Here is a 25541-nt window from a genome sequence, read left to right as displayed (position 1 = left end):
CTTCTTTTTCCCATCACTTAATGTGCAACCCCTTGGGACAGATATACTGAGTCAGAAGGCAACCAGAGGGAAGAAGAAAAAGGAGAAGAATATGGAACTGGTAATCCACAAAAAGGATTGATAAAAATTTAAGTGTCCTTGCTTATTAGCAGCTGTTAGATGATGTCTGGGACAAAAGGGGACCTAAATGTTTGGTATGTATCAGGGAAGAAACATGCCGGTGTGATTCTGGTTGCTAATCTACTGCTGGAAAATGACTGAGCCACACACACACTCTACAGCTTTGCGGTGCTCACTTTTCCTGAGGCAGCTTTTTCTCTCTGGGTTTCCCCAAACTCCTTGATCGTCAGATTGGGCCCCAACCTCAATCAGCATCTCCAGGTAAAACACCTGGTGAGTTTGGCAAAGCTGTCCTATCTCACACTGAATTAGTTGGGCCTCAAAGTCTTCACCATGCAGTCAACATTGGGAGACCCATTTTAAAGGGAAAAATTCTATCAAGAAGTGATTATTTTATAAGGGCTCTAAAAGCATTTTAGTAAAGCAAAATTAGAATTCAAAAGATTTAGCATTTAAAAAAATCAATTCAGGTACTTCATTATCGATTTTAAATTATGTTTCCAATTATTAATTATTTGAAAAACCTAAGCAAACACATGAAATATTTGCCTTAAAATATGAGGCCCTCCTGATTTAGATCAATGAACTTAAGAATGACAGTGCAGGCCCAGCAGCTGTGGCCTCATCCCCAGCATTCTCTACTGCAGGGGGGTGTGCGCATGGTGGGGAGGGCTGGTTGGTCCACCTGGGCCTCCATATACTGCTCATTTCTCGAGTGGATGACTTCTCTACTCCCTTTGCACTCTCCCTCCATCAGAGTCCTCAGTCCCCAGGGAACTCACCAGATTCTTCTGCCCTAGGAGGCATTCAGCCATCAGAGCTGGCCCAGATCAGAGGGGCTTGCAGCTCACAACCCACCAGAGAATTCCCGTTCAGGTGCATCAGAAATTGAACAGGCTCTTTGGCTAGCCCAGGAACTTCACCGTCAATCATGGTATTATTCCTTGGAGAAATATTTTCCCAATTTCAAAAAACCGGCTTTCAAAGAAAACTTTGGGACATAATGCAATTGAAAATTGCACTAACAGTCTGAAAGTTATTATGCTTCCTCTACCAAAATTAGCATCATGACTCATTTTATTTTTATACATTGAATGTTATTATGAAAAAAATATGAGCAGCTACTTTATTTTTTATAAAGCTATCTTGTGAGCTTGATCTCATTTGCTCCCTGAATGTTGAAGACAGGAAAGGTATCCTGAGCTCCAACTTTCAGATGAGGAAACTGAAGCTCAGAAAGTCTACCAGCTCCAGGTAGGTGGGCATCTGGGGCTCTAACGACTCCTCATCTGTTGTCTCCCCTGCTCCATTTGACTGTCTCCTAAAAGCATTCATTTTATTGCTCAGTCATCTGGAATAGCCATAACCCAAATCCCGAGAGCTTTATCTCAACTTAACTGCCAACTGGAAAATGGTTCACTTCCCGCTGATGATGTGAAAGAATAAACACAGCCGCCAGAGACCACAAACAGTGTCAAATGATTTAAGACCAAAGCCACACCATTTTCCAACCTCAGCAAAACCATCTCCCTCTATTAATGAAAGCATATTCATTTTCTGGATTTGTGCCCGATTGAGACCACATATATGCCAAAGCCAGAGCCCATGTGGTAACCCAAGAAGTTTCATATTGTCTCATGTATAGTACAGTTCTGCCTGAGAAAAAGGAAACCAATTGTAAGATGCCACTATATACATGAAACCACTAGTTCCAAAACTTCCTACGCATTTTCTTGGAGTTCAGATACATGCATGTGAAAGTAATATTAATTCCCAGTCCTCAGCACTGCTTGGTGCCTGGCTGTGGAGCCTATCTGGCACATTCCTACCATGAGTGTCCTACTTCTGCAGGAAATGGTTCTGCCCTCAAGCTCCAGTGCCCTACTTTGAGACTCTTATTTAACATTTGCCTATGTTTGTTATTGTTTCTCCATTTACTGCCACTATGTCAGTTACCTTGGTAAAATGAGTAGGTAGCTGATTCTTCCAGTTGTGGCCATTATATGTATCAATACAGCTGAAATTTGAATGCCATCTAGACTATACAGAATGCCAGAGCAGTAAAATAAGGAAAATGAGTCTGGAAAAGATGCTGCTTTAAGAACTGCAGAGTAATAACACTGATTTTCAGAATTACATGTTAAAGTTAGTGACATTTCTTTATTGCCACAACTAATATGTCTACAGGGAAGAGATGAGACTGAGCAGATATGACAGAATTGAAAAGCAAATGGCTCTCCCCAGAAGCAGGTGGTACAGGAATACTTACTTCCCACACCTGATGTTCCTTCCTTGTGAGGTGACATTTCTTAGCATAATCTCCTGGTCACTCTCCACCCCTCACTTCCTGCTTGGTGAGCACAGGCGCCCTCCTCTGCTCCTCCTGGGGCAGGTGTGGCCTGTGACTGGGCGGGCAAATCTGATTCAGGGGCTCAGGATTAGGAAGCACACCCACCTCAGCTATAAACTACATCCTTCAACTTTCTTCCCCATCTGCCTTAGTCTCTCTCTTATTTCTAATTCAAAGCCCAAGGCGTTACATGTGTGGGATCTCTGACTCCCCCAAATCTTCAGGTATGCCATCCGCGGAGAGTCAAAGTTGAACAAGAGTTGCCTATACGTAGCCCTTTCCCAGGAAAGGGAAGAGTAGGCTCTGACTGCCCGCTCTCTCATGCCAGTTGGATGACTGAGTGGTCATTACACTACTGGGTATTCCTCTATAGGAGGGAAACCTCATAAGCAGGAATAGCTCCCCTTCCCACTAACAAATACATCATTAAAAAATTAGCAAGCCTAATGACCAAACTAAATACTGTGACAAAAAAAGAGACTCACCTAATCTCAAAAATAATATGCAAATAAGTAAAACAGTTAATTGTACCGTACCCATATCAGTTTCCCCCTTTTAATAATGTCCTACAGTTACGTAAGATGTCATCGCTGGGAGAAGCAGGGTGATTGGGTAAATAGGACCCCTCTACTATTTTTGCAACATCTTATGAACCTATACTGAGTTCAAAATAAAAGATAAAAAGGAAAGCCACACATACACAAAATACACAAAGATGAAATCCATCTTTAACTCTGTCGTCTTAATTGTTGTGATTAATTTTTTCTTATCAGAAATAATTGCTCTTTGAAGCTTCAAGCTTTTTTTTTTTTTTTTTTTGCAGTACGCGGGTCTCTCACTGCTGTGGCCTCTCCCGTTGCAGAGCACAGGCTCCAGACACGCAGGCTCCAGACGTGCAGGCTCAGCGGCCATGGATCATGGGCCCAGCCGCTCTGCGGCATGTGGGATCTTCCTGGACCGGGGCACGAACCCGTGTCCCCTGCATCGGCAGGCGGACTCTCAACCACTGCGCCACCAGGGAAGCCCGAAGCTTCAAGTTTTGGTGATTCTGATCTCACTTTGTTTAATAAATTTCAGCCGAGTGCCATCTACGTGCCATGTCCTGTTCTAGGTGCTTCAATAGATCATCTTGTTTAACTCTCCTGACTACCCTCTACCCCAGGCACGGCCAGTCACTGGGAGATGAGGAGGGTGAGGCTCACAGAACGTCAGAGCTGAACCGCCAGTTCAGGCCTGTGCTCCCGTCATTAGTCCATGAGGCAGCACTGAGCCCTGTCCCCGCCGGGCACAAAGCCAGAGGGACCATCAGGGCTCCAGAAGACGACAGTACCGCGTGCTGGGGATGTGGAATACACAATACAGGAGCGAACTCGCATCAGCCAAAGCGGGGAGTTTACTCTAGGGCTTAGAAATTAAAAAACAAAAACCCAACTGTATTTTTTTTTTTTTTTGCGGTACGCGGGCCTCTCACCCCTGTGGCCTCTCCCGCCTAGGAGCACAGGCTCCGGACGCGCAGGCCCAGCGGCCATGGCTCACGGGCCCAGCCGCTCCGCGGCACGCGGGACCCTCCCGGACCGAGGCATGAACCCTCCTCCCCTGCATCGGCAGGCGGACTCTCAAACCACTGTGCCACCAGGGAAGCCCCCGAAACATCTCTTAATTTAAAAGTGTAGAGATAAAGAAATCATTTAAGATTTAAAGAGAGTGTGGACAGACCCCCTGCAACAGGACGCGACCCCACCTGCCCACTCAAATTGCCCCGCACAGTAGCGGAATTCCTCTTCCCCCGTGTGCTTGCCGTAGCACTTGCCAAAGCTGACCAACCCTTGCTCTTAAATTCTCTACCCTCTTCCACACACTGTCCTTTCTGAATTTTCTGGCCACTTCTCTTGTCTCTCCCTATTCCACAAATCTGGCCATTTTATGGAACCTGTCCTCAGCCCTCCTCTAGCCCTCCTCTCTCCCTCTACTCTCCCCTTGAGTAGTATCATCGTCTTTCTTGACTTCAACGGTCAGCTCCATGTAGATGACGCTAAGTCTGCTTTTCTGGCTTTAATTTCTCTGCTAAGCATGGGTTCTTCTCTCCAGTTTCCCACCGGACAGTCCCACTTGGTTGTTCTGCTGGCACCTTAAAGTTTTACACGAGGGCTAATTACATCATTTCCCTCCCTCCTCTCGCCAAATCAGTTCCCTTACGTAACCCCCTAATTTCTGACAATAACATTATCATTTTCTGAGCTACCCAGGGTCAAATCTCTGTTTAATTCACTCTCCTTTTCCCCACACTCTAGAGCCAAAGTGGAGGAGAGGGACTGCCAAGGGGTGGGAGGACCGACCTTCCTGAGAAACTTGCGCTCAGAAAAAGGAAGAATTGGACAGTGGAGCTGTACTGAGCAAGAAGGGTGAAAGATTAGGACTTGAAGGACCCTCTGGGCGGCAGGTTTGGAGGTCAGAGAAGAGAGACCAGGTGTAAGACGAAGGAAAGAAACCATGTTATCTGGGGGGCGGGGGGGTGCCAGACAGTTCTAACTTCAAAAATGTTAAATCTGAAGCAGGGAAAGAATATATTTCTCTAGGAATTGAACTCAAAATCAAGTGGGTCAGGCTGTAAAGAAGAAAAGGCTGGAAATACGAAGGAATCCATAAAAATAGGAACATTAGTTTAAATCAACCTGGGTTTAATAGTTACGTTATATACCTACAAATTACCTAACTGTAAATGTGAGTACCTTGAGATTTTCTTCAATTACGGTAAAGCAGCTTTGTACATAGTGTCCCCAAGACACAAGAGGACAAATGAGACACCAGGGAAATTGGGGCTTGTTTGTGATTGTGACGCATACAAAAGACTCTTCTCCAGTCCCCAGAAAGGGGGCACGATGGAAACCACAACAGACTTTCTGATGGAGGTGACTCCAGGAATTTTCCTCAGTTCCTGTATTATCCCTTCCCAATTGTTGGGCCTTATAAGCCAGAAAGGAACCCTAACACCTCCTGATAATCCACTGAGATTAATATTGACAAACCCCTATTTCGTCTGTGTCACCTCCTTAAGTGATGCGATTTAATGCTGGAATCTAGAGGGCCTAGCCTTTTATCTGGCCTGTATTTCTCTTTTTCCAGGTTTCAAGGAGCTCTCCCGAAAGCCTAACATTCTGGAATTTAGTGATCATGCACAGATTAACCTTCTTTACGCTAATGATTTTGCAGACAAGCTCCCGTCTCCAGTTTTGCCAGACTGGGAATATTAATCCTTCCACTTAGTGGGAAGTGGTGCTGGTCCCTCTGAGCATCAACAATCATCCTCTCAACCTTCTCAAAATGCTATTAAGCATCTGACAGGTAGAACTGAACTCGTGGAAGTACCAGAGCTTTGTCAAAGTATAGGGCATCAGAATACTATTATCTGGACATGCGGATCATCAAAAAGTAGGCCCCCTGGGCTTCCCTGATGGCGCAGTGGTTGAGAACCTGCCTGCCAATGCAGGGGACACAGGTTTGGGCCCTGGTCTGGGAGGATCCCACATGCCACGGAGCAACTGGGCCTGTGAGCCATGGCCGCTGAGCCTGCGCGTCCGGAGCCTGTGCTCCGCAACGGGAGAGGCCATGACAGCGAGAGGCCCGCGCACCGCGATGAAGAGTGGCCCCCGCTTGCCACAACTAGAGAAAGCCCTCGCACAGAAACGAAGACCCAACACAGCCAAAAATAAATAAATAAATAAATAAATTTAAAAAGTAGGCCCCTACTGGCAAGCTCTCTTGCCCTCCACTGCCTTACTAACCACCCAAAGCACGCCTGGCACAGAGCAGCCACCGCATAAACACTTGTGAAATCAATGTCTCTTGATGTCAGTGGTGCAGTAATAAACATACATGTATGTGTACACAAATACATATATGTAAGGAACAATGCAAAGGAAACTTTCAAAAATCTCAACACTTCAGTATTTTTTCCTCTAAGCATCGCTGGCCCCTATGCTGTGGAGGAGCTTTTTTTCTTTCGTGCCCATTCCTTGATCTCGATCCTTTAGCTCCATTATAATCAGTCTAAAATCTAATAACTGCAGCAACACCTCTTAATTGGGGCTGCTGTGTGTGAGATCTTAACCCTCCAATCCGTCCGTACCACTGACACACTTTCCTCCTGCCACATTTCAGCTTTTTGGCCTTTATCAGTTTAACATCTTGCGCATGCCCACCTGTCTGCCACTCTGATCTCATCTCCTCCTCCCCTTGCACTGACCTCCAGCCGCTCTGTGTTACTCCAAGTCTGCACTCTGCAGCCTGGTATTCGAGGCCCATGACCGTAGCCTCTGAATCTCACCTCCCACGCCTCCCCCACGGAACTCTCTGCTCTGGACAGACCTACCTTTTCAGCAGCCCCCAAACACACCGTATCCCTTTTCCTCGGTGACAGTTTCCCAAATCCTACACAACCTGCAGGACCCAGCTTCACACGCCTTCTACTCATTCAATGGCCTCCAACAGGGCTGCTTTAGGGAGACAGGACGACTCTAGCACTGGGTCAGATGGCAGAATGCACAAAGTTTAACAGCAGTTAAAGTCATAAAGGAGAGGAAGTCCTGCCCTTATCTTTTTGCCTTGCTGTGTTCTCTCTGGCTTACAGACATTATTCTATTAGTACAGCCGCAAGTCATTTATTTATTTTTTCAATTGAACAAAGTTGCTTTTAAAAAATGCCTTGAGCTAGAGTTACCGGTTCTGAAGGCTGGTGCAATTGAACAATTCTGCCCATGGCCAGATCTGTTTGGGTGAATGTGCACATGAGCGAGCTGGTAAAAAGCCAGTCAGTGCGACACATTCGCAAGAGCAGAGATTTTCATCTGTTCTTATAGTGAAGTCAAGTTGCTTACATTTTTATCATTTGGATGATACAAAACAGTTTTTCTTTGTTTTAATTAAACACAAGGGAATGTCCAGTTCAGGGGATTCTGCAAATGAAATACCCTAAAACAATATCTCCCTTCCCCCAAGTTTGTAAACGTACATACACATAGTGACAGTGTACAGTTGACACAAATGGCTCTTGGTGACCACAGCAGGAGCACATTCTCAGGTGGAGGCAATAATGGGCCCCTTTCTCCTGCTGGACTGGGACGTGGGCTGCTGACTGCGCTCCTGAGAGAGGCCTCGGGCTGTGTAAGCCCCTCCCCCGCCAGATGCCAGGCAGGCTCAGAGGAAGGCTTTGGACATGATGACAGTGCCCGGTGAGTGGTGGTGGGCAGCGAGGAGGGAGTTACTACAGTGACCTTTCCCCCACACCCTAGAGGGACGCAAGGACCTCGGGACAAGAAAGGGGCATCTGACCCACTGAGTCAGTTTGCGTTTGAGGAGGCCGAAGCAAGGGAAGAGGGAAAGGAGAGGAGTGTAGGGAGAAGTGCACTGTACATACTAGCATACCAGAGGTTCTAGCTCTGGATTTGATGTATTTTTGGTCACAATAATACTCAATTCTCCTTTATACCAACTGATTTAATTATATATTTTTATTCTATACAAATACATTTATATATTTGTTTTTATTTTTAAATTTATAAATTATGTATAAATATATAAATGCATATACATATATCCAGTCAGCACTCCTATCTGTAGGTTCCGCATCTACAGATTCAACTAACCACGGACGGTGTACTGTATCCGTGGATACAGAGGACCGAGTATGGGACCTGAGCATCTGTGGACTTTAGTATCTGGGGCAGGTCCCCCATGGATGCTGAGGGACAACTATATATATACATGAAAGAGCTTTTTAAAACAAGACAAGAATTCCAAAAGCTTTTACATAAAAATTAAAAGCAGAGTATCTCAATGGAAGAATGGTTGAGAATCTGAGGTACATCTTCATCACAGAATATTATGCTGCCAATAAAAAGAATAAGTCTATTGAGTTTTTTTACTATGTATTGTTAAAATAGAAAAGAGATGTGCACAGAATATTCCATTTTTGAAAACCTATGAGTGGGGTTTCCCTGGTGGCACTGTGGTTAAGAATCTGCCTGCCAATGCAGGTGACATGGGTTTCAGCCCTGGTCCGGTAAGATCCCACATGCTGCGGAGCAACTAAGCCCGTGCACCACAACTACTGAGCCTGCGCTCTAGAGTCCGCGAGCCACAACTACTGAGCCCACGTGCCACAACTACTGAAGCCCACGTACCTAGACCACGTGATCCGCAACAAGAGAAACCACCTCAATGAGAAGCCCGCGCACCTCAACGAAGAGTAGCCCCTGCTCACCGCAACTAGAGAAAGCCCGCACACAGCAATGAAGACCCAATGCAGCCAAAAATAAATAAAAATAAATTTATATAAAAAAAAAGAAAACCTATGAGTGTATTAAAAGGTGCTGAGCACATCTGTGTGAACAATATTGGCTAACAGGGAGAACCAGGAGGAGAAACAAGGAGGAAAAGAGGGTGACGGAAAACAAGCAAAAAAAACTCTTAGAAAGAGGAAGTTCATGATAAAAATCAAGAATTATATAAAATTATACATATGTAAGTGTATATAATATATATGCATGTAAAATGCATGGAAGAATGGTTACTAAAATGTTGGAGGTGGATTATCTAAGGGTGAAAATAATTCAGGTGATTTTTACACTCTTCCTCATACTTCTTTTTTTGCATTTTAACAAGAAACATAATAATTATATAACCCAAATAACTATTTTCATTGAGGGAAAAATTTAAATAACTCCATAACACTGTGAGCATGAAAATAATGTTACTTAAGTCTCCCTAGCCAAAAGATGGCACATCCAGTAGAATTTTGAATCACTCATAACTAAAGGAGGTTTTCACAGTCCTTTTTGAAATGGAGACAGACCACAAAGTCCAAAATTAATAATTATCATATACACTTTTAGCATCTTTAAGGCAGGGCCTAAATCTAATTTTTAGCACACTTTCCCCAAGGCTTCGAGCACGCAGTCCTTGATCAAGCCCCATTAACTGACAAGCACATTTCAAATCTCATCAATTATTACACCAAAGATGCTATTATCTGATATACAAATGCTATTAAAGAGTAAAATCTCTTCTAAAGAAGAATATGAGACCTGAAGCAGCTCCAATGAAAATAATTCAACTATGAAATTTAATCTGCCGCAAAAGAAGTAATGAAACTCTAACACATAACACATTTTTTCTTCCTGCCCTGGTCATACTAAATGTATCTGGCTTTGCTACCGCCGTCTACACACGCCCTCAGCAACTGTCCACTCAGTGTCATTAAATTCTGTTTTCTTTACTGTAGATACAATATTTATGATATAAGCTACCAATCTTCATGAACAATCTCCAGGCTAGACCTGTCTTAAACTCTGAAAGTTAACACTCTGCCTATTAAAATTCTGATTATAACATGCAATTGTTTTGAAGAGGTGCTAATTTTTCATTCTTCCAGTCTTGCTTTCTCCGCAGGGTAGTGGAAATAGATGTCTACATGCTGGAGACATGCTCCGTGAAAAGCTATGGAATAGCCTTTCCAGAGGAAATGGGCACACACGGGGCAGAGGTGTGGCTAGGGCTGCCACCCTGATCCCCGAGGCTGGGCACCCTCACCTGGCTACAGATAACAGCCCAACTGTTTCCCGTTACACCCACTGGCAGGTAAGTGGTATTAGACAACATGAAGACTAACTTTACACGTCTAACTCTTTCAAGTAAAATACTTACTTGGACTAACAAGTGGCCCGAATTAGGCAAACATGTACCAGACTCCTTGGTGTTCTCGTTTATTTGTGTCATCAAATTCATCAATATTTCTACAGCACCTTTGCCAATCATTTCATGAAGAAATCCTGGATTTCCAGAAATGAATTTGATCACCCCCATGCAGTATAAGAAAGCTTCGGTGTTAGCTTGCAGCTCTTCACTTCTCAGGACCTCCAATAATGATTCTGTCAAAAAGATGAATTATTACAAATGGATGAGTAGAACAGCTGGAAAGAGAGATATTAAAGCACTTGTATGTGAACATCAAATACGATTTGTAAAATGTTAGCCAGAACCTACATTCAAATGCTTGTGAAGAGTTGCTCACATGGCATAAACAGGAAAGCTTACTTTTAGCTAAGACAAATCTCTGTAACAGTAATGACAGGAAAAGGATGGGATTATTATATGTAAATAAGAAAGTGTTCTTTTAACTGAGTGCCATTCCTTGCCTTTTTTTTTTTTTTTTTTTTTTTTTTTTTTGGGGTACGCGGGCCTCTCACTATTGTGGCCTCTCCCGTTGCGGAGCACAGGCTCCAGACGCGCAGGCTCAGCGGCCATGGCTCACGGGCCCAGCCGCTCCGCGGCATGTGGGATCCTCCTGGACCGGGGCACGAACCCGCGTCCCCTGCATTAGCAGGCGGACTCTCAACCACTGCGCCACCAGGGAAGCCCACCATTCCTTGCCTCTTATTAATATTTGCCAAACTTTATTTTTGGTTACAAACAGTTTGAGTTATTATAGAATAACTAATAATCAAAGCAATTTAAGAGTTAAATTTCAACAAACCTTTAAGAATATACTGGTTGCTCTATGAATGGAAAGTTAATCAAGATAGGAACTTTTAAAAGTATCTCAACAGTAGAAAGGGGTGCTTCGAATATAACATCCCCCCTTTCCCAAGACAACTTAAAGAACATCCATCCAAATAACATACAAGTACTAGGTTTTAGGATTAATCCAGGCAGCTCTGATAAAGTTAAACATGCCTATCTCACATTAATTTTTATTAATGTCAATGTGATCATCTGTCAGAACCTTTCTTTGTTTTTAGTCTCTTACTCTCAGTGAGCTGATTCAGTGTTGGAAATTTCTTTCAGTACTGGCTTTGTCCCTGTCTGCTGGGATTAAAAAAAAAAAAAAGAAAGAAGAAGACCATTTATCCTATGCTGCAAAAAGAGGACTTAAAGCCTTTTCCATGTTGCTGCCTTCCCTTAGATCAACAATACTAATTCATAAAAGATTTCTGTTTAGGTAACTATTTAAGCATCTTAATTATTTAAGGGTATATAAAGAATTACACATTATTAGCTAGATAATTAGAATGTATTAAAACTCCTCTACCTACATATTTGAAACACATCTGACACACTGTGATGTCAATTTTATACAACAGTTATAGATGTTTTCCCAGTTCTAATCATTCCTACTATATCAAAAGATCAAACATTTCAATTATGTCAAACACTATTAAATGTATTTTTTCTAGTAGTAAAACCAAGACCAGGAAATGAATTTTTAAATAGGAACCACTTTATAAATTATATATTATTACTACAGGCATTTAAAAAAAAATAGCAGGCTATCCTCCTAGGTTCCAAAGGATACATTAAGTGAAACATGGAAAACATAGAGGACAGAGAAAAAACAGGCATCACCTAACTTCTGCATATTATGAGAAAATAAAATATTCCAGTTATCATTAATTATAACTTTGCTCTCCAAACTTTTCATTCATACTCAAGTACAACATTTGCTCAATGGTAGTGCTGAATAATACTCACCCAGAATGCCATCATTTTGAATCAGAGAATCATTCTTCTCACTCCTGCTAATTTTAAATATAAGCTTGCAGACATTAAGAAGATTCTTTCCACTCACTTTAAGCTGCAGAGAAAGAAATCACATTTCCACTGCAGGGAAATAAAGATATGCCATAATTTTTAAACATAAACATCTCATTTAAAAAGTGTGGCAAGAGAATTTTTAAAACATAAATAAAAGTTCTAAGGAAATCAACTTTCAAAAGTTTTGGCCTCATATTTGCCAACTATGGTATCTAATTAACTCACTTATAGTAAACAATGTAAGTGATATTTAGAGTAAGCACCTTTTAATGATAAGCCTTTATTTCTTACTTCATAAAGTCTCATGCTTATATGTGAAATTATTACTTTTCAAAGAATATATGAGGAAAAGGGGGGGCTGATGTTGATAAATTTAATTAAATGGAGTAACTGCCTTCCACAAAAGTAAAGGAAGATGGATACTAAAATTTCAGATTAAACTAACCTAGAAAAGAATACATCATGGAGGTGAAGGAAAGAAAAGAAAGGGGAAAAGTACAATTATATTTATCATTTGTATAAAATAAAATGAAAAAGTAATATTCTTTGATTAGATAATACATATGTATTTATTACAATATTTTAAGCCTATTTCTGGAATGCTTTGAGAAAGTCGCAAGTAACGTTCAAAGGTTAAAATTACCTTCTAAATCACAGAAAAATATTCAAGTAAATTAAGCAATAAGGAAGTATACTCTTTAAAAAAAAAACACAGTATAGGAGGACTGAATCAAATGGTCTAAATTAGCTGCATATTTATGTAAAGTAGTAAAAATTAAAATAAAAAATCCTAAATGCCCAACATTTAAGAATAATTTAATAAATTGGGGAACATCAATACTATTCATATTAAGCCGTCACAAAAGTATAACAGTGAGCACCATGCATAAAAAGACATAACCTACTGTAAGATGGAAATACCACGTGCCCTCATTGCAAGGGTGTAGAATATATTTGTAGGAATGAGGTCATCTGAACAAATAAATATATCTGTGTGAAAAGGATGGCATAGAGGTCATTATTTTATAATTAAAAAGTATCCTTAAAAAAAAGGGTCTTCCCTGGTGGCACAGTGGTTAAGAATAAGCCTGCCAATGCAGGGGACACGGATTCAAGTACTAGTCTGGGACGATCCCACGTGCCGCGGAGCAACTAAGCCCGTGCGTCATAACTACTGAGCCTGCACTCTGGAGCCACAACTACTGAGCCCACGTGCCTAGAGCCCGTGCTCCACAACAAGAGAAGCCACCGCAGTGAGAAGCCCGCGCACCGCAACGAAGAGTAGCTCCTGCTCGCCGCCAAGTAGAGAAAGCCCGCGTGCAGCAACAAAGACCCAACGCAGCCAAAAATAATTAATCTAAAAAAAAGAAAAAAAGTATCCTTAAAGTTATCTTCAATATTGTTTACTTATTTTTTAAATTTTATTTATTTAGGGCCACAACTACTGAAGCCCGCATGCCTAGAGACCATGCGCTGCTACAAGAGCACAGGCTCAGTAGTTGTGGTGCACGGGCTTAGTTGCTCTGCGGCATGTGGGATCTTCCCAGACCAGGGATCAAACCCGTGTCCCCTGCATTGGCAGGCGGATTCCCAACCACTGCGCCACCAGGGAAGCCCTCAATATTGTTTATTAATGAGTTTTCAGCTAGTAAAAAAAAAAAAAGATAATGGAATTTGTCAGACATATTTTTAAAAGATTCATTCTATATTTGATCCACAAATATTATTGAGCTCCTATTGTGTACCAGGCACTGTGCTGTTTGCTGTAGGAAATACCAAGGTGAACGTGGTCAGTCCCGAGCTGGAGAGAAAGGGGGAGGTGAGTATTATTCATGGAGCAGCTTCTGTCTGCCCCTCTGCTCTGGTGCTTTTCATGACATCTCAGAGCAAACCCTGCAAATTAGCTGTAGTCATTCCCATTTTGCAACTGAAGAGTCTGCTCCTCAGACAGGCCATGTCATCTCATCTCAGCATCACCTGGGTGTGTATTAGAAATGCAGAATCTCAGGCCCCACCAGCCGTATTGAACCAGAATCTGCATTTTACAACTTTGCCAGGGGATCGTGTGTACATTCAAGTCTGAGAAGCTCTGTTATGGAAGGCTCAGAAACTGTCACACGTGGCAGAATGGAAATTCTTTCTGTTCTCAGGATGAAAAAAGGAAATGGAAACTTAAAAAAAATGTTTTCAATGTTTAGGTATTTTTAAAATGTTGTTTAAAAACCTAGGGAAAAAAAGCTGACTAGAGAGAAAAAAAATCTGCATCAATGGAAATATATATTGCCCTTTATATTCGGGAATATATTTTAATCTGTTGGCAATCTTCCACTACATTATGAGCCTTTGAGGTCAAAACCATGATTTGTTACTCTTTCTACATGTGGAACATAGCATCTGCTATGTACTTAGTGAAACTTGTTGAATAAATGAATGAATACAACTAACCACACTCCCCACTCCAAGACTTATATTTTTAGTGAAAAGTGGGACAGAAAACAACAACAACAAAAAAAGAACACCTGGTATCAGAGTTTTCATTTAAAAAACCCCCAACAAACCCCACCATTTCCAGGCCTGCTAATAAGGTCAGTTTACATTCAGAGCAAATTCCTATACCTTCCCTTTTGGTAACTGTAAAATTATGACTTTGAGACAAAAAAAGACAATAAAACATTAAATTATATGCAAGGAATACAGACTACACTGTATAAAACAGCACTTGCCCCAACACAGGCCATTCCCTTTACTCTGCTTTATTTTTTTCCCACAGTGCTCATCAGCCCCTTTAGCACTTCAAGTGTTTACTCTCTGTCTCTCCTGCTACATGGCCAGCCTGCAGGGCAGGGGTTATTTTATTCACTTTCATTCCCTGGCACAAAGTAGGCTCTTGCAGTGGGGTAGTTCACCTTTATGTTAAACATAGGAGTTTATTTAAAGCAAATTTGGAAAATTAAAGAAAAGGGAAGTTTAAAAATCACTCATAACACTGCCACTATATATAGTCACTGTTGACATACTGCTATTTCTTTTCTGTTTTTCCCCCTATATAGGATGTTAGATTGTCCTCCCTTCCTGAATGTAGTTGCTTTCACACTGTATATATGTTTGTACTCTTAAAAAATCTTAAAATAGGCAGATATATTTTTGTAAGATTTTTTTGATACAAAGGTTAAAATGAAAATGGCTATCTGGCAAACCCCACTTAACCAAAGAATGCAAGAAATCAGAACTAACATTAAACTCACTGGATTTTTTTTTAACTATAAATAATTTTAAATGTCTGAATTATAATATTAAACTGGTAGATAAAATCTTAGCAGAAGTTATTTTAAAAAATTTTACTCCTATTATCTTCAGTTTTTTGTCAAATTTTTTTTCTTCAACAGCTTTTTATGATGTCCTTTAAAAAAAAATTTACATAGAACCCCATTACCAAGGTCTAAGGGAAGCAATGTCTTGCCTGGAGCATTATAGAAGATTCACGTGGCAGATGGGAAGTGGGACTTGTTGGTCGATCCTGGCCGCCATCTACACTCAATCAAAAAGGACAGCCCACCCACCTCCGCACTCTGGACTGTAGCCTAGCGGTCTTGCCCAATTCAGCCAGGCGGTCAGTGTCATGGAAAGGGCTTTATCTAAACGTATGTTTCGTTCAGAATGTGTTCACTGCCTGGCAGATCGCAGCCTTTTGCCCTAAAATATTTAAATTGTGCCATGTATATAATTAATTTGAATGGCACCTTTAATAACCAAGATGACATTTTCTCTGCAGAGCATTAACAAATTCATGGCGTTTTCCTTCTTCCTTTCTCTCTTTTATTTATTTACTTACTTGGTACAGAGCACAATGCCTAGGATGAAAAACAAAGGCAGTCCCTGGGCAGCTGGTTGCTTGGGTCCAGCCCAGGGCAGCTACACCAGTAGAGCCCTCCAGCCTCACACTGGGGTCTCCTGGGCCAGGAGGTGCCCCAAATCCAGGGCTGGAGAAGGAACTGGGCAAGCGTGCAGTTATCTTTTCATCTCTACTTACAACTTCTGAGTTTAAATCCTCCCTGTGGTTTATGGTCTTTCTGTTTCATTAAAACTGATCCATTTTCACCAATGAGATGGGATTAAACTACTACTGAAATCATTATTTCAAGGAAATGTTGCTTTCTGCATCACGTGTCATATCACAGTTTTTACAAAGAGGGTGAATAGTTTAGGGTGGCAGCTAAATAAGAACGTACTTCTCCAAAACACTGCATGGAATGTGTAGTCAGAATATTCTGCTTTATGAAATGCTTCAAAGTAAGAAATAGAGGGCACCCTTACTAAACTATTAGTAAGTATGCCAACACTTACCTTCACTGTGTACTTTAAGATTTTAAATTATATGAATTACGGGTGTTAATAGCTTTTACTTTTATGAAACCAGGTAAACAAAGCTTCATTCATTTGTTTTAGCGGCTCTCTTAGAACGGTCTATAATAATTGTGTCTTATCTTTTGGTTCCAACTGTTTATGGCTGTGACAACAAAGGGCTGCCCTCAAACAATGATATCATTTTGTTTGAGACAGAGCTTCTACATACTTTTATTAAAGGTGTCTGGCCTTTTCTTCTAACACCTCACAGGAGCCTTCTATGACCACCAAGCAGCTGGTTCTGTTTCACGCGGCCTCATAAAGCACCTGGCCACTATGACCACAGCCCAAGTTATCTGAAGTTATTTATTAAATCACGTGATAGAACCAAGCACCCAGCAGAAACCGTAGGGCAGAAGCCACAGTCTGCTCTCCGATACTGATCTCCAGTCAGGTTACCTGAATGACTGTTTTGAATGTGTTTGCCTGTTGTCACTTTTTTTTTAAAAACCTTGCCACAGTCCATGTGTAAGCGTTCATTTGAACATTTTATCTGTACTCAGCCGTAGTTCCTTAGATGGTACTTTCTGGTCAAAATTCTGGGATGTCAGTTTACCACCTTAATTTTTTTTCAAGATTCTAAACAAACACACTGCATTTCTAATCTCCTTTGTAATATTTACAAATAAAGCATTAAACAGAACTTTTACGTGCTACAGTCTACGAGACCAGAGGAAGGAAAAACTTACTGCTAGAATAATTTTTGCAAGTTTAAGGCTCAGCAAGTCTGAGCCAACATCAACAAGTTTATATAGGGTCTTCAGGAGAATACTTCTTCTCTTAAATTTACTTCCAAGCATGTTTCCTTCCTCTAAAGCGTGGTGAAGCTGTGTGCAAGCAGCACAAACCGTTTCAATGTTTTCTTCTGTCAGGGCAAAGAGAGCAAAGCAGAACTTACTCATTGAGGTCAAGTTTACAAGTGTGTCAAACACAGAAAGTGTAAGTAAAACCCCATAATTAGTTCCCCGGACATCTTCAAATTCCTGAACTATGTTTCTTTTTTTTTCCGTTTCTTATCATTTCCATCTACCTGATTTTTTTTTTTCCATTTTGTTGCTCCACCTCCTACCATGTTGACTTCTTCACTAATCAGCTTATCTAAAACACACAGCCTTTCAAAGAGTGTATTGAGAAGTGGAACTGCATTATCTCAGCTGCTCTCCTTTATTCCTGATGAGCCACCCACCAATGCTCTGCTCAGGGCCCCAGAAGCATTCCACTCACGACTCTGCCGTCGACCCTCCGCCACACAGTTCCAAGGGCCCAGGATGTTCTCCTTACCCTCGTCCCTACTGATTTTGGTCCTTCAAGGCTCTGTTTACTTTCTGGCTCCTCTAGAAAAGGTGCACCATTCAACAAATACTGCTATTTTTCGCATATATATGCATGTTGTGTTACATGCCCAATGCCCTCAAATAGATGTCATGCTAAGTGAGTAGGAACCATGTCTGACACATCTTTGTACCAACAGTGCATGGTGCAGTGAAAATACTGTACTGACAGCCTATAACATAGTTCAATGCAGATTCATTTTCTAATACGTCTATTGATAAAAACGCTGATCAACATTTTCCTATGAGAATAATGCTCATTATCTGAGAAAGGAAGGCGCAAGTGGAAAAAAATCTCAAAATGTCACCACATCCACCATTATTTGGAGGTGCGTATTAGCAAAGAGGATAATAAAAAGAAGGCTTTAGTTAGGAAACGGGAGACCTAGACCACTTCATTTTATAATTGGGATTCTGAGGAAAGCAATTTTTGCAAGTGGTAGCCCTACCAACAGGCATACAAGGAAGAAAAGTAGCACACAAACTAGAACAGGAGGGGAATACGAGGGTCCAAGGTATAAGGCATTCAGTTGAAAAATATTATCTCTGATAGATTCCGTCACAAAATTTAAAAGTAGGAAACCAATCTTAAATAAATACCATAATGTGCTCTTGAAAGCCCGCATAGAGGAAGTGTGCGCCTGCAGAAGGAAATGACTCAGGCCATTTTTAGCTCTTTTCAACAATAACATCTAAGAAAAAATTTTAAACCTCAATAGCTAAGTAACCTTCCATGCCTTTCAGTTACACGCTTAAATAAATGAATTGATGGGAAATGACTTCGACTAACTTTAAATAAAGGGAAAAACCTGAGCTCTACTGTAAGAAATAGTTTTGTTTTGTTGTTTTATTCTTCTGTTACTGGCAGTTTCTTCACAAAGCCCAAGTCCAGGCTGAGGGCTACTCTGTGGCAGTGGGTAGACATCAAGGTATTTTTCTAATACTTCCCTCCGCAAACTCTTCAGCCTGGTGGGTTCTACTTAAGAGTAGCTGTTTTAGCTTACAAGAAATTAAAAAGGAAGGCTCCCGGGTCAAATTTTAAACTGTTGATCAAATTACCTCTTTCTACCAGTTAGTCTGTTAGAACTGCCATGTAGCCTCAAAAGACAGCTTGAATCTAAGAGCCATCAAGATCCTCACGGGGCTAAAGCTAGTGGGTGAAAGTTTGATGAGTAACGGAAAGCAAGGCAGACTCAAAGTAACTTCTCCCCATAAGATACCTATTCATTACAAAGTGAAAAACAGTGATTTTACAGTGGAAAAACCTGGCAGACACCACCTTCCCCAAGTGATCGAAGTCCACGTCACCAGTAAAGGACCAAATCAGCATCACATGCCTCCGGATAGGACACACGAGAAGGACACAGCACCACTCATGCTGCACACTGCCCCAAACACCTAACAAGCATCCAATGGTGAGAACAAACCAGACAAACCCAATTTGTGGGGCAGTCTATAAAATAATTGGCCTTTTCTCCTGAAATACATCAAGATCCTGAAAGAGACATGACAAACTGTATTTTCTTTCTATAAAGGAAATCATTAGGATAACGGGCAAAATCTGAATGAGGTCTGTAACTTCCAGATACGTAACAGAATGCCCTTGTTTCTAAAAATGCATGCTAGAGTACTTAGGGATATGGGGTATCATGATGGCTATTTGTTCTCAAACGGTTCAAAAAAGGGGAAAAGACAATGTGTGCGTGTGTTGGGGGGGTGTGTACAGAAAAAGAGAGCAAGAGGGAGAGAGGCGGGCAGGGAGAGAGAGAATGATAAAGCTTATGTGGTAAAATGTTAATATTTTGGGAATCTGGGGGAAGAGCATACAGGATTTCTTTGTACTATTCTTGCAACTTTTCTAAAAGTCTGAAATTAGGTCAAAATAAAAAGTCAAAGAAAGAAAGAAGGGAGGAAGGAAAGATCTCAAAGGGTCAAGTAACCTAGTCCTACCACCACTTGCTGTTCTTAAAGTTGTCTATGGAAGAGATGTCATCTTTCAGCATTTAATAATCCCCCAAGAAGGGAGATTCATCCACATTTCAAATCCCAAACTCCTGCTAAGTTTTCTCTGTTAGTACCTGTGGTGACAGAGCCCTCAGAACCCTCTTAAAATCCTTCAAGCTGAAGACTTTCTCCAAGACAGGCCTTTGTGCTGCCCCTATCCTCCCCACTGTGCTCCTCCTGGTATGTTTTTTTCTTTAACCTTTGCCCAGATTGATTGCTCTTCCCATTAGTTTTTAGGCACATCTCCTAAAATAAAGGACCCAATGTTAATCAGGCTATCATGAGGGTGAAAATGATTGACCCTACGGGGAACAAAGTCATCATGGTCTTATACTCAGGGTTTTGAGCTGCAGTGGACTTTGGTGATGTTCTAGCCTCGGCTATGCCTCACCTGGCAGGTGAGAGCACCTCTGTGCACAGAGATCAGGTGATTCCCAGCCATCTGCTTCGTTAGCAGCACCAGGACCAGAAACCCCATCCAGGGCTCCCACGTTAACCAGCAACACTGCCAAGCACCATCAGAGAGCCCAGGAGGCGTGAGGTCATTTGAACCTTTAAGGAAGTAGGTCTTTTGCACAACTTCCCTGGTTCGTTGGTGGGAAGGACTCATTTACCCTGCTTCTCCTAGGGCTTCTTCCAGTGGCTACCATGCTGGTTCGCTCATCCAAGGAGCACTCATTCCACAGTTGTTAGCGAGGGCCTCATGTGTGCTGTGGGCCAGGCACTGGGCTCAGCCCTGGGCCAGGACTGCAGCTCCAGAGGAGCCCATTTCAACTTCAGAGGTGGAATCCCTGAGGAGCAGCAAGGGGGCAGAAGGTGGGATGGGGGGTGGGCATTCCATAGGTCAAGCTTTCCATAGGTCACCTTGGCAGAGACCCATGGGTTGTGAGCCTTCCTTGCTGGGGCATTCCAGAGTGTAAGGGTTGGGCATATCCCAGGCCACTTCCTGTTCTGAGTGGCCTCCCTGACATGCATGCTCAACCTTAGGAAAGAGGACATACAGTCCTCCCTCAGGATCCACAGGGGATTGGTTCTAGGACCCCTGCATATACCAAAATCCATGGATGCTCAAGTCCCTTGTATAAAATGACATAGTGTAGTCGGCCCTCCACATCCGCGGGTTCTGCATCCTCGAATCCAAACCACCACGGATCAAAATTCCATTTGCAGTTGGTTGAATCTGTGGGTGTGGAACCTGTAGCCATGGAGGGCCGACTGTATATGTTTGGATCTAGAAAACCACAGGCACACCTGCCAAGGATGCCAGTCTATGAGACTTAGTCAGGGTTTCAGAGGCCTGAAATGTTTTAATTTTTCACCGTTTTTCATGAACTGCCACTCTACAGTGTCCAAACTGGCATTTCCTTGGGAAGAGGAGGTGATAATTTATATTCCAAAGGGAATTTCAGAAGTAGGTTCTTTTGCTGCATTTAAAGTATAATTTTACTCATTGAAAATTAAGTTTACATGTATTGATAACATCTAATACATACATTACTGGGTAAATAAAATAGATGACTTCATTTGTTTTTGAACATGTTCACAGAAATGACAGTCAAAGTGTGCTGAAAATATCAGGGCAATGAGGAACATATAAATAAGTGCAGATATTTTTAATGTAAAACAACTTTTTTCTTTTTTACCTTTTTCTAATTCACGCAAAATCGGTACGATCCTTGTATTCCAAAAGACTTCACCTACTTCTATTTCTGTATCTTTTTCTTGCAAGTCGAGTTTTGAGTCTGCAATAGAAACCCAGAAGAGGAGAAAGAGCCATGAAAAAGGAGTTATAACTGGAGCACCGCCACGAGACTGTGTTATCCATCCGTATAATTAACAAACTCTAGAATTACATTACGCTTTGCCCCCCAAGCCCAACTAATTCTAATTAGAACTACATTTCTTCTAATCAAATCATCCCAAATTAAACTCAGATAAGATAATGTAAAGAAATCAGAACTTTAAACTCTGGGATACTGCATAAAGTCTTCAGCTTTGTAAATGTTGAAATTATTATCAGTGTGGCAAAGAGTTTGGAGTTGTTTTTTTGTTTGTTTTTTTACTTAAACATATCCCTCTGTAATATAAAATAAATAGAAAACTATCGATATGAAAAGAATAAGGATTTTGAAAATGTTTAATGAAAAATTTTCTGAAAGGGAGGCCTGCAGGGACTATCTTTCCTATAGAAAATAAAATGTCCACATTATTGTGAGGCCAGTGCTGTTCACGCCCGTGGCTTTGTGTGGGGCAGTGGGAAGCCCGAGCTCTGGGTGCTGGCAGATCTCATTTCAAATCCCAACTCCATTACTGATGCACTGGGTGACAGGGGTCTGGTTTCTTATCCTTTCTGAGCCTCATCAGCAAAACAGAGATTAAAATATTTGCCTTCAGGGTTATGAGAATTCAAAGACATGATATAGGCAAAGCTCTGAGCCCAGTGCCTAGCATCTAGTAACACTCAATCAATATGGATTTCACTTCCCTGATTAAAAAACCAACAAACAGATCATCACTGTCTGAAGCGTATCGGGCTGTATGATGTCACCACATCACCGAGAAGAGATGCTGCCTGAGCGGAGGATGCAGGCTGTGGAAGAGTAATAGCTCCCACAGCTTGTGTACTTTAGATCTAGCAGGCCTGTATTTAATTTTTGTCACACTATGAGGAGGTCCCCAAACTGTCATTATTTTCCAGATGAAGAAAGTGGGGCTCAGGGTTATTAAGTGACCTGCCCAAGGTCATAGAGCTCCAGAGCCCTTGCACTTGACCTCTTCAGGGCCATTCTGCCTGAAGCAAACAGGAAAACTAGAAGGTAACTTTGGGGAGAAATGTAAATCACATTAGAAACTGCAAATCATGATTACACTTCATACAGGCAAGATCTCCAGGTCTAAAACACTGACAGTCTAGCCGGAGGGGGCACCGCTGTGCTGGGCACTAAGCAGCAGTGCTACAGACAAAATCCTCAGGCTGCCTTCTCTGAACGCCACCCCCTAAGGCCCTCACCTGGCACCCAGCCTATACTGGTTCAGGGAGTCCGTGCCTGCTTAGAGCAGACCTGGTACCAATTAAGTGCCCCCGCAGTGGGTGCCTGGATCCTAAAAATGTCACACGGAGAGTTAGAAATCATAGGGGCAATCAGAAGGTTCTGCAGAGAGAGACAGAGTAGTGAAAGGGTGTGTGGCTTGTATATTTTTAGGGTGTTTTAACTCAAAACCAAGACAAGCTGACCAGGGAAGCCTGCTAAGAGCACTGGTTCTAGAGTCACTGTCTGGGTTTGACTCCTAGCTCTGTCACCTACTAGCTGACTCTGGGCAAGTTGCTTCACTTTCCCTCTGTAAAATGGGGTAACAGTGAGCATCTCCAAGTAATGGGATTACAGGTTATTATCTTCTTTTATGTGCTCCTGTATTTTCCCAAACCTCTCATGTACTTGTATTACTCTTGAGAGAAAAATACACAACACATATTAAATTTTCCAAGCAGTGGTGATATCACCCAGGAGAACCTGGACAGCTCTCCCGCCCAGTGTACAGGCCTTTCCCTGACACTCCGTGCTGGAAACGGCCACCCCCAGCTGCTGTGAGTCCAGGCTCGCTTTTATCAAACCTTCCTAATATCAAGAGGGGCCGATGCACACTGGGCACGAAGAGCATTTGAGCAGCCAAAGCAGATAGAAAGGATGTCAACAAAGCTGTTATTAAACAATGTAGGTGCGGTCAATGGTTTTAATAGCAAGGTTGCACAGAATCTGCCCAACCCCAAAGGAAGAATTCACCAAAACACATAGTTGAATTGTCTTTAGGACAAAACCAGTCCATATCAGTTCACAATCCCCTTAGCCAAAACCTTTGGGACCAGACGTGGTTGGGGATTCAGAAAATTTTGAACTTGAGTAAGGCAATATGGTGCCCACACTGCATGACATACCACCACCAGCGGGGTCTCCTGAGGCAGCACCCTGCAGCAAAACATGTGAATACTCACACTAAAGAAACAAAGACTATAACTGGCCTCCCATCAGTGCGGGTCAGGCATTGTCACTAAGTGAGTTTGTGCAGTATTTCAGCTTTCAGAGCTTTTGGGGTTTCAGAATTGCAGGAAAAGGATTGCAGACCACCATCTCCATCTTTTGGATTATTACTTTTATGAAACTTCCCTCACATTGATAAATGATGGTTATGGATCCTAAAAGTAAACATGACTATTCAAGCAATATGAAAAAGCCATAGTGGCTCATATTCCCAGGTATCAGACATAGTCAAAGTCCAAAGTATGTGAATAAATTCAACATATATCAAGGCAAGGGGAAAGCCAGGAGATAATAAGCCAGGCAAAAAATATAATAGACAACTATTTATGACACACTTAAATTTATTAGAAATACAGACCTCAAGTCCAATCAGTTCAAAGCAGCCTTTTCACCTTCTATGCGACATGCTCTTTAGCAGGACCGCTCTATGAGAAACCACGATTATCAAACCGTTTGTCAGGACAAACAAAACTGATAACATGTTCACCCCAGGAAGAGCTGAATTACAGGGGTGAGCCAGAAATCACAGAGCAGTTTATTTAGCCTTTGGAAAGGAAAGGCCCTCGTAGGCCCTTCTGAATGTTTCTGAGACTTGTTTCTTCTCAGAACAGAAGTTTGCCAGACACTGTGGTGTAAGTCTGCTTTCAACCCTCTCCCAGGAACCCCTGTGCAAGCAGTGGTGTCCGGCTATGGCCTTTCGCCTCCCACACCTCCTCCAACTCTGCTCTCCACAAAAACCCCATTTTATACACTAACCCAGCTTCTACCCTAGAAACTGAAGCCTGGAGTCATGTGACTACTTTTTAAGATCCACAGATGACAAATAAATACAGTTTGTCTCAGTCCTGGGTAACAACCCATTTAGAAAGCACTTTCATCTAGGTTCACAGTTTGCTAAATATAAAAATTATGATTCAACAGGAAATTGGGTAAGTCAAGCAGAAATTTCAGCATGTTTTTTGAAGATTTTGCTGTCTCAGTTGTTATAGTTCTTAACCGCAGCTTTGAGCTCTGGACACAAAAACTTGACACAATTTTATTGGCTGCTGCTTTTAGCATGGACACGTAAGATGCTTAGCAACAATGCTGATGAGGAAATCAGTCTATCTAAGATTTTCCCGAGTACCACAGAAATCCCCACTGGTCACAAAAGTCATCTGATTGATAAGAAATTAGTTCCGAAGGTAATAAAATATTTTTGAACTGAGTATTAATTTGGTTTCATAAAAGATCACATGCACCAAAAAAAGTATGAAGAAGGTAACAAACACCTGTGTACCCACAAATAGTTTGGTCAAATACTAACTGTATTTTCATTCTCCTCCTTATTTCAAAGAAATAAACATTACAGATATTGTTAAGGCTCTCTGTGTGCCTACCCCATCCATTCCCCTCCCCAGGGGTTACCACCACTCTAAATTCAATGATTATTTTTATCATGCTTGACTTTACATGTTTACCACATAGATCTGTAACCATAAACAACACATGTCATTGTTTTTCCAACTTAATTTTTTCATGTAATGTTATGTTTGTAGTCATTTCATTCAATATTATAAATGTGCTCTGGTTCATTTTTCTAACTGCTATGTTCCATTGTATGAATACACTCTGTAGCATTTCTAGCCTGTGATTTATATTGTTATATACTTTCTCAAACAGTTCAAGTTGCAAAGGGCTGGTTTCCTATAGTTAATATAGTTTCAT

General features: G+C 41.7%; 1 protein-coding gene across 3 annotated transcripts in view; it reads right to left on the bottom strand.

Moving 5' to 3' along the window:
• ARMC2 (armadillo repeat containing 2) overlaps positions 1 to 25541 on the bottom strand; it is a 107072-nt gene that overhangs the window by 45216 nt on the left and 36315 nt on the right. For all 3 annotated transcript variants that reach the window (XM_029223363.1, XM_029223364.1, XM_029223365.1), the window contains 4 exons: positions 21441 to 21539; positions 17152 to 17327; positions 11996 to 12098; positions 10172 to 10395 (listed from right to left, as the gene is read on the bottom strand). In XM_029223363.1, the coding sequence (XP_029079196.1) occupies positions 10172 to 10395; positions 11996 to 12098; positions 17152 to 17327; positions 21441 to 21539 (602 nt within the window). The remainder of the gene's footprint in view (positions 1 to 10171; positions 10396 to 11995; positions 12099 to 17151; positions 17328 to 21440; positions 21540 to 25541) is intronic.

The sequence above is a fragment of the Monodon monoceros genome, unplaced genomic scaffold (assembly GCF_005190385.1).
Source record: "Monodon monoceros isolate NGI ecotype Baffin Bay Population unplaced genomic scaffold, NGI_Narwhal_1 Super_Scaffold_15, whole genome shotgun sequence".
NCBI lineage: Eukaryota > Metazoa > Chordata > Mammalia > Artiodactyla > Monodontidae > Monodon > Monodon monoceros.
The sequence above is the reverse complement of the archived record's forward strand: the minus strand, read 5'-3'. Positions and strand labels throughout refer to the sequence as shown.